Genomic DNA, 9,701 nt, shown 5'->3' with positions numbered 1-9,701 from the left:
TGCAAATATAAAACATGACCATTTCTGGCTAATTTCCCCTTAAAAATAAAGTGAACACTTACATTTTCACACAGTCTGCTCAGAAAGACACCATCCTTTATAAACTGATTATTAAAAATGACTTGATGGCAGTGACATTTGGTTAACACCCCATGCAGGCTGGATACACACAGGTCACACATCCCTCTCAACAGGACAGATGCTGCCCCCTAGAGGAAGACAGTCTCTTGCCACTGCTGTATCCTGGGACAATGACAACGTTGAGGCCAGAGCACATCCCTCCACTTCATCATCATCATGTCTGCACCGATGTACGGAGTTATGTACAGTATTAGCCCACAAACCGAACCCATAATAACAGTGTAATAAGAGCACAGAAAGTAGGCTTTATGTTTAAAGTCTCTCTCCAATCCCAGAGAGACAGCTCGTATTACTAGCCGTGGTGAAATGTAGATTTATGCTGCAGTCATAACAAAGCTTGTACAAGACTGACACTGCATAATAAAAGGGCTGCAGCGATAATCATTTGTACTGCAGACAAGCCGTCCACACACTGATGGATGGCTTGATTCTGTCTAACGTAACACAGGACGTGTCCAACGCAATGAGGCCGTGTCTACCTGCAGACATGAGTAAATATACAAAGAAAAGAGTGCTGCTACCCTGCTGATGCAGAAAACTGACAACTACAAGTCACTGTCCCAAAGACAACAGTGACCCCACTGGGGAAGGAAACCGTACTCTGCTTTCAGCTGAGAGTGATTTGGCCGAGTGTGTACTTAAAAAGTCATCAGTGTATCCACAAGGGTTGGATTTTCAGTGAGTGTTGGAAGATATTTCATACCAAATTTAGAAAGAAAACAAAGTCCAACAGATCAAGTTCAGTTCATGACGCCTGGGAAGAAATTCAGTAATAAAATAATAGTTGTTTGCCTGCGAGGGGTCTGTGGGGTTGTTTATAATGGGCCTGTGAACACTGAAGACCTTTTATTGAATTTGTTTAAGTGATCACGAAAAGCAAGAAAGTTGTACCACAGTTTCATGATTTACTTCCAGGAATCATTTAAAGTCATCAATTACTTGGAGTAATTTGTTTCATTTATGTTTTTCCCCACTCATAAAGGTCTTACAGCAGAAAAAAGGAACATTTCAGTCCTTTTTTTTTTTTTTTTACTTCTGAAAGAATGAAGCAAGACTTTTATACACATACTGAACAGATTTTCCTCAGTGGAAGATACATTATATATAGAATATGGTTGGGGGTTACATTTACAGTTCAGCAATGGGTTTGTTTGGCCAGTAAGGATATTTTATTTTGTCGAACTTTGTCTCTGAAAAAGTGTCGTTCAAGTCTTTGGTGGTCATCTTGTCGAAGGAATCCATGTTCCTGAGTTTGTCCAGCTGGGGAAGGAAGAGCACAGGAAGTTTCCATGGTGTTTTTTTGTTTGTTTGCTTGTGATGCCTGCTTTCATCTCACCAAGATGGCTTGTAGTTTGTTCATTCAGTTCTGTAACAGCTTATCCTCTTGGGGGTCGTGGGGGGCTGGAGCCTATCCCACCTGACATTGAGCGAGAGGTGGGGTACACCCTGGACAGGTCGCCAGACTATCACAGCTCTGACACATAGAGACAGACAGCCATTCACACTCAAATTCACATCTATCTGACATAAGGGCTGGGGGGATTGTCCCTCTGGGGGCCTCAGGAGAGCTGATGATCAGAGGCAGCTGTGTGATGCATGGATACTGGGACGATCCTGAGAAGACCAGAGAGGTTATCTCCCAAGACCACTGGTACAGGACTGGGTAAGAGCCGTTGAAGGACGCATAAAGGACTTGATCATCCGAGGAGGGGAGAACATCTACCCTGCTGAGATGGAACAGTTTCTCTATACACATCCCAAAGTACAGGAGGTGCAGGTGAGGCTTGGAACCACTAGATGTCAGCAAAGATCAGATACATTGCTTCCAGTCACAGCAAATATACACCTTGCTGCACTACATTACATCTACATTCTAGTCATTTTCTCTGTTTCCCAGGTGGTTGGAGTGAAAGATGAGAGGCTGGGTGAGCAGGTGTGTGCCTGCATCAGGCTGAAGGAGAGCCAGACCTCCAGTACAGAGGAGATAAGAGCATTCTGCAAAGGCCAGGTGAGAGTAGGTTATGTTAAAAATAAAATATGTCGACATTCTCATAATCAAAGCACAGTAATGCAGTTTGTGTTGTTTAATATGGCACAAGGCCTGTGCTACCAGACATATGATTAAGATGTTTCAATAAAGCAAGTGTAATGCCAGTTTGTCTCTCTCCTGGTGGCTCATGCTTTTTTTTAAAGCAGCTCCTTGTCTTTTGCTTTTTTGGGGCAGACAGTCTACAAATCTTTTGAAATGGTCGACTTTTCGCCAGTGAGAATGACTCAAAGTTAACAATTACACATGAGAGGTCAATTTCGACCTGTGTCAACATAGGCAGGTAAGAATCAGATTATTTGTTGTTTGGACCCAGTATCTTCTCACCAGACAGTGTTTAGATCCAGCTGTAACAGACTGTGTGACACTAAATAATGTAGCACTGTTAAGATCCTGTGATCACAGTGTCAGATCTGTGGATGGACTCAAACACAGCAAGGCTTGGAAATTATACAGCAAAGGTCTGCTCCAGTGGTGTCGGTGAGTTCAATGTTTTTTTAAGGGGTGTCCTTTTGCATGATGTAATTGAGCCAAATGGGACATGCTCCTTGATCAACATCCCACATTGTGTTCCTGGACTAGCACTGCAATGAACCAATCACAGCCCTCTGACATCATCACTGCACTGCTCCTTTGTATTTCTTCTGAGCTGAACCAGGTTTTCCAAGATTACATTTGTTCAATTGAAAAATAAATCCCCACAATGAACAAACACCTTATAAGCTACTGCAGGGTTAGTGAGTTAGCTTGCTAACTAGGTAGGCTATGCTAACGAGTTAGCTTGCCAACAGGTTAGGACTAAAGATAATATCATTTTGTGGTTGCAAAGAGTCACAATAGACATATTTTATTATTTATTTTATTTTGATATTTCAATAAATATACTGATGTGTAGTGCCAGCCTCTTTCTGTCCTGGTGGCTCATATTTGTTATCAGCTCCTTGTCTTTGGCTTTTTTAGTGCAAACAGTATAAATCTTTTTATATTGCCAACTGGCTATTAGCCAGTGAGAATGAGTGGAAGTTAAAGATTACACATGGGTGGTAAATTTCAACTCAAGATAGGCAGGTAAGACTGAGCTTATTAGTTGTTAGGACCCAGTATCTTCTCACCAGCGAGTGTTTAGATCCAGCTGTAACAGACTGTTTGATACTTAGGAGCAATGTCAGCACTGTTAAGATCCTGTGCTCACAGTCTCAGATCTGTGGATGGACTCAAACACAGCAAAGCTTGGAAATTATGCAGCACAGGTCTGCTCCAGTGGTGTCGGTGAGTTCAATGCATTTTATGTTCAGTGGTGAAATGGCAGCATGGTTTTACTCAAATACTTATTGAAGATGCTTTGAAACCAAGTGACAAAGATCTAAATGTAGAATTGGTTATCGGTCAATAATTTAAAAAACCATAACAACAGTATTACAGACAATACTAATCTCACTGGGTCTGGACAGACATGGACGCAAACTGTAACTGTAACCTGACTGGTTAGCGGAGGCGCACAACCACAAAGCTGTAGCCTAATTCTAAGGTTTTCCCTTTTGTTTTGTTTTTACAAAAACAACACAGCAGAACCAGAGATACCAATATCTTCCTTTTTACTCTAACCATTCTTCTTCAAATGTCAAAACCTAGTGTCGACCCATTTCACATCTCCTCACCTTCTGGATTTACTTCTGGGTTTGCAGCCCGCTAATCATGCACTCTAGTTTGCTGCAATATTGGTGTAAAAAGTGTGGCCAGATTAGGCCAGAGACTGTCACTGAAACCTGCCTCTGGGTCTTTTAGATTTAAGGGTCATTATCAGTGCACTGAAAAAATGGCTCCTCAAAGTTGTGTCTGTTTGCATTAATCCACTGATGTTTTGATGTTCCTTAGCCATGAAGACTAAGCCTGATGTTCTTGATGTGAAACACCTGTGCTTTCCTAATTCTATGTATGCCAGGTCCCTCCATGTGGACACTCCTCCCAACAAACCCTCTCTGACTACCAGCTATGTCCATGGCACCTCCACCATCCCTCTGCTCCCCCTGACTGTAGGCCAGAGCCTGGACTCCACAGTTCAGCGCTGGCCTGACCGTGAAGCTGTGGCCTTCCTGCAGGACGGCATCCGGAAAACCTTTGCACAATTTCAACAAGATGTGAGTTTTAGACTTTGTGCTTTTATGCATGTTTCAACACTTAAAACAGCCATTAATGATGTACCAATGAGTCTGTGCAACACCTATTGAGATGTTTGTACATTTTATTGCAGTGTCAACATGACAGAATAGCCATTTGAACTTTATTACGCCTAATAAAATCACGTGTGGCTGTCCTGATGCACAGAATGTGCCTTCTTAAAACTATTTAGCCTGTTTTGTCAATGACTCTATGTGAAGTAGCACCCATTGGTTTGATGGTGTGCATTGGTGCTCTTCTTTTGGGGAAATCATCACCAAACTTCTGTAAATTACAAAAAACTTAGAAAGCTAACGAACTAACTAACTGTTGGTGAAGAATTATCTACTATTGTTGTGACATTTGTTGGTGCAGGTTGACAAGGCGGCTGCAGGTCTGCTTGCTTTGGGCCTGAAGCGAGGCGACAGACTGGGAGTTTGGGGACCCAACACGTATGAATGGATCCTTTTCCAGTTTGCTTCAGCCAAAGCTGGAATCATACTGGTCAGTCTGGGAATTGTTTGCAGCTTTAACAAGTGTCAAGTGTCAGTGAGCAGGACATTAACCCCTTTCAGGGGCCCTGGAGAGCTATTCTGTTGTTGTACCATAATACTATAAGTATTCATTTCTTAACACACGATGATAAAATATGACATTCAGCCATGCAGTGCAGAATATATTATGTGTACAATATGGTATCTATGATAAAGCCCTCTGGAAAATGTGGGTTGAAGGGCTGGAAATGTACACTTGACAACTGTTGTTATATGTGCAGGTGTCACTGAATCCGGCCTATCAGGTGAAGGAAGTGGAGTTTACTCTAAAGAAGGTAGTAACTAAGTACATTAACTCCAGCTACTCGTGCTGTACCTAAGTGTTTAAATTTTTTGGCAACTCTACACTTCTACTACATTATAATTCAGAGGCAAATATTGCACTGTTGACTCCACTGCATTTATTTTATACCTTTAGTTTCCAGTTACTTTGCAGGTTCAGATTAATAATACAAAATATAGATATGTATTATGGAAAAAAGATAAGACTTTATTGGTCCCTTGGCAAAATTCGCAAACTATGTGGCAGTATATACAGAGAAAACACAAGCACCCTTATACCAACTGCAACATTGACGTAATGTACAATTATAGTTCACTAATATGATGGGTCACACAAACGTAAGAATTTTTACATTTGTAAAATTTATAGGTTTTCTACACTGCATTTCTACACTGTGATATTGCTATTTATACTTAAGGAAAAGTTAGGAGTATTTCTGCCACCAGTGAGAACCACATGTATTTCATAGAAAAAATAATTCTTACACACAATTATGTAAATACAGAAATGCAACAGACCTGATTTGTCATATGCAGGTCCAATGTAAAGCTGTGGTCTGCCCGACCCGCTTTAAAACCCAAAATTTCTGTGAGATGTTGAGGGAACTCTGCCCAGAGATCGACACAGCTCCTACAGGCACGATCAAAAGCTCCAGGTTTGACAGACCCAATGAGAAATGTCACATCTAACACATGTTCTTCCTCTCTTGTCATTTCGGTAGCAAGATACTGTAAATACTTTCAATATGTGAGTAATAGTTTTGTGGATGTAACCTAAGAATCCTGTTTTGGGTCTGCCAGGTTGCCAGACTTGCGTATGGTGATTGTGACAGATAGCAGACAGCCAGGGATGCTCCACGTAGAGGATGTGATGCAAGCAGGAGAGAGTCGACACCAGAAAGAGCTGATGGATCTGCAGAGTAAACTGTCCTTCGATGAGCCCATCAACATCCAGTTCACATCAGTAACCTTCAGCATCTTTCACACTATCACACATGTATTATATAACTTGGGCTGACATTATGATCTTACAGTGATTCAAAACAAATCATGTTGCTTGTTTATTTGTTCCAGGGGTCTACAGGGAGTCCAAAGGGAGCATGTCTTTCCCACCACAACATCGTAAACAATGCTTATTTTTTGGGTCTTCGAATGGGTTATGACTGGAGAGTAAGTCCATATTTGTCTCTTCTTATTTTAGGAAAACGCAGGTAGTGAAAGTGTAATTAATCTTAAAGGCCATATTTCTATCAGCCTCAGGTGCGAGTGTGTGTCCCTGTACCCATGTACCACTGCTTTGGCTCTGTGGCTGGAGGGATGAGTATGGCAGTACATGGCATCACACTGGTCTTCCCTTCCCCTGGCTACAACAGCCGAGCCAACCTAGAGGCCATTCAGAGTGAAAAGTACGGCATGCTGCTCATCATCTTAATGACTATCAAATAATCAACGTTATGCAACTTAATTGATTCTTACTTTTCTCACTGAAGGTGCAATTTTGTGTATGGCACTCCCACAATGTACACTGACATGCTCAGCCAACCAGATTTACACAAGTACGATTTGTCATCAGTTGAAGCTGGTGAGTGATTTGAAGACTGTGTTGTATTTTGATTGGTGTTTAGCAAGCTTTTCAATAAGTGCTGCTGTGTTTTAGGCCTCATGGGAGGTTCTCCGTGCCCTCCTGAGGTTGTGAGAAGACTGAGAACAGACATGAACATGAAAGAAATAACGGTGAGAGGTTACATGTCCAATATAAAACTTATACGAGTATAGTTTCTCCAGCATATGAGAACATGTGTGCATCATGTTTTAATAGTTAGCTTATGGAACCACTGAGAACAGCCCCGTTACATTTCTGGGATTCCCACAAGATGAAGAGGACCTGAAGATAAATACTGTTGGATGTATCATGAACCACACTGAGGTATGACCCATTTTTTTGGACAAACCTTTATCTACACATCACCATAACTATACTGTGATTTAGTGTGCTGGTGTGTCTTCATTATAGGCCAAAGTGGTGGACCCTGCTACTGGGGAGATTGTCCCTCTGGGGGCCTCAGGAGAGCTGATGATCAGAGGCAGCTGTGTGATGCATGGATACTGGGACGATCCTGAGAAGACCAGAGAGGTTATCTCCCAAGACCGCTGGTACAGGACTGGGTAAGATCCTTCATGTACCATGTGCGCTGATGGGTATTAAAAAAGTAAATACAAGGATTCATGCTCAGGTGGGAAATATAGTATGTTACATGTGACAGTGTCAAATTTAGAAATTCAGTTACAATTATCTGATATATATTTCTAATCTTAAGATCACTCATCTCACATTTAGCTGATTTTTCCTCATTCCAAACAAACATGATGTGGGTCCACAAAATCAGGCTTTGGAGCAACTCCAGACTTTATACCCTATGATATCTCAAGTTTGGGACTTCTCCAGTTTCTGGCTTTGAGAGAGAGTAGTTCATGTTCACATATTGATTCAACTTTCTTTGGGTGGTGTTCCCCTTGAAGATTTCACATTTAGAATTACATTTAATATTTAGATTTGTCAGTTATTTTTTTTTTTTTACATAAACACATTGTTAACAGTTAATGTAACCTACTTTTTTCATTCAGCACTCCATTATACGTTGTGTTTTGTTTTTTTCTTCTTCTACACAGTGACACGGCCAGTCTGAACAGTCTGGGATACTGCCGCATTGAAGGACGCATAAAGGACATGATCATCAGAGGAGGGGAGAACATCTACCCTGCTGAGATAGAGCAGTTCCTTGCTACACATCCCAAAGTACAGGAGGTGCAGGTGAGACTTGGAACCACTAGATGGCAGCAAAGATCAGAGACATTGTCTTTGAACAGCCGATGGCAAAAATACACCTTGAAGCCAAACTTTCTCTAGTTGTATTTCTCTGTCTGTTTCCCAGGTGGTTGGAGTGAAAGATGAGAGGCTGGGTGAGCAGGTGTGTGCCTGCATCAGGCTGAAGGAGGGCCAGACCTGCAGTGCAGAGGAGATAAGAGCATTCTGCAAAGGCCAGGTGAGAGTAGGTGATTTAATACAATATCCCAACATACTCATAATCAAAGCACAGCTGTTCAGTTTGTGTTGTTTCTTCCTAGATTTCCCACTTCAAGATCCCACACTATGTGATGTTCGTAGACAGCTACCCTCTGACAGCTATAAGAAAGGTACAACACTTTTGATCTGACACCAGCAACCTAACTATTAAGATGGCAGCGGTAAAATATGGTTGATTACTACACTGAGACTGAAATGGCTGCTGCTTTTTGTCTTCTTAGGTCAAGAAGAACATACTGAAGGAAGAAATGGAGAAGAAATTATTCCATTGATGTTGTTTTAGTGGAAAAACTGTTAAACAAGGGGTGTCCTTTTGCATGATGTGATTGCATTTTTCACTAACATTAAGACTAAAGATAATATAATTTTGTGGTTGCAAAGACTCACAATACACATTAGTTTCCCTTCTTTTTAAAGCCTATTCAATAAATTCTTTCTTTTTTTCTGCAAGATTACAGTGCTAGTGTTGATCCAGGACCATCTCTGCTATGTTCTTGTTGATATAAACAAACTATCCAGAGTCAACATGGCAGTGTGGTCCTGGATCAACAATAGCACTGCAATCTTGCGAAAAAGTCTGAATATGTTATTAAAAAAGGAGGGAAACTATGTTAATCATAGGACTTTGCTACTGAAAAATGATATTATCCTCACTCTTTAATGTTAGTGAACAATATTGTAGCCTATTGGCAAGCTTACTTGTTAGCATAGCCTCCCTTGTTAGCAAGCTAACTCATCTAGCTAATCCTCATAAGGATTTTTTTTTCACTTGTCCTAACTTCAACTTTGTTGACGTAGCTTAGCTCTGAAGAAGCTCAAAGAATTTTAAAAGAAGCACGGGCGCAGCACACTGATGATTTTAGAGGGCCGTGATTGGTTGATAGCAATGTTGGTCCTGGATTGCACTGTGGGATGCTTGATCCATGTCCTACTTGGCATGGATCTGCGTGTTCACAGGAAAAAGTATCCCATGGCCTGTAGGTGGCACTGCAGGCTCCATCATGTGAAGCTGTAATCATTCAAACCAACATTTTGTTCAGTTTGTGATTATCAACCTTTTGAATAAAAAAATGTCATCACTTTATCGTTTTATCCTGTCAGACATTTGTAGCATAACACAACATGTTTTAGCCATATCTCAAGAATGTATATGTAATTATGACAAAATGTCACACATATGTCTAATAGCATAAAATAATGAAATGATGACATTCTATATCCAAAAGGTCAAAGGTCAGCTTCACTGTGGCATCATAATGTAACTTTTCTGGCCATTATTCAGCGCCATAACTCAGGAACAGATGCAATGTGCAATACAATTTCTGTGCTACCAAGTCAAGTTGACAAGGGTTTGGCATTATATTGTTCATCTCTGAAATATTTCTGTGTCAATTTGTTAGACAAGATGTTTCAATAAATTTCCACTTTCTATTTA

At 40.9% G+C, this 9,701-nt stretch overlaps 1 protein-coding gene across 1 annotated transcript; it reads left to right on the top strand.

Annotated features, from left to right (window-relative positions):
- The first annotated feature begins 3,307 nt into the window (after window positions 1-3,307).
- On the top strand, window positions 3,308-8,728 carry LOC125879976 (medium-chain acyl-CoA ligase ACSF2, mitochondrial-like). Its single transcript, XM_049562176.1, has 16 exons — window positions 3,308-3,457; window positions 4,131-4,326; window positions 4,721-4,849; window positions 5,121-5,174; window positions 5,719-5,837; window positions 5,983-6,145; window positions 6,256-6,351; window positions 6,436-6,587; window positions 6,672-6,763; window positions 6,839-6,915; window positions 7,001-7,108; window positions 7,196-7,347; window positions 7,852-7,993; window positions 8,115-8,225; window positions 8,308-8,376; window positions 8,488-8,728. Exons 1-16 carry the CDS (start codon window positions 3,351-3,353, stop codon window positions 8,536-8,538), a joined length of 1,818 nt encoding a protein of 605 aa, XP_049418133.1. The 5' UTR covers window positions 3,308-3,350; the 3' UTR covers window positions 8,539-8,728.
- The last annotated feature ends 973 nt before the right edge of the window (window positions 8,729-9,701 follow it).

Source organism: Epinephelus fuscoguttatus, linkage group LG19, assembly GCF_011397635.1.
Source record: "Epinephelus fuscoguttatus linkage group LG19, E.fuscoguttatus.final_Chr_v1".
NCBI classification, from domain to species: domain Eukaryota; kingdom Metazoa; phylum Chordata; class Actinopteri; order Perciformes; family Serranidae; genus Epinephelus; species Epinephelus fuscoguttatus.
Note: the sequence above shows the minus strand (reverse complement) of the source record. Positions and strands in the feature narration are given on the sequence as shown.

What these genes read in the sequence shown, in the direction of transcription:
- LOC125879976 (XM_049562176.1), top strand. Translation starts at nt 3,351, where the DNA reads ATGTCAGCACTGTTAAGATCCTGTGCTCACAGTCTCAGATCTGTGGAT. An exon ending in GGTCTGCTCCAGTGGTGTCG is followed by an intron (nt 3,458 to 4,130) that starts GTGAGTTCAATG and finishes TATGTATGCCAG; the next exon opens with GTCCCTCCATGTGGACACTC. An exon ending in GTATCATGAACCACACTGAG is followed by an intron (nt 7,109 to 7,195) that starts GTATGACCCATT and finishes TCTTCATTATAG; the next exon opens with GCCAAAGTGGTGGACCCTGC.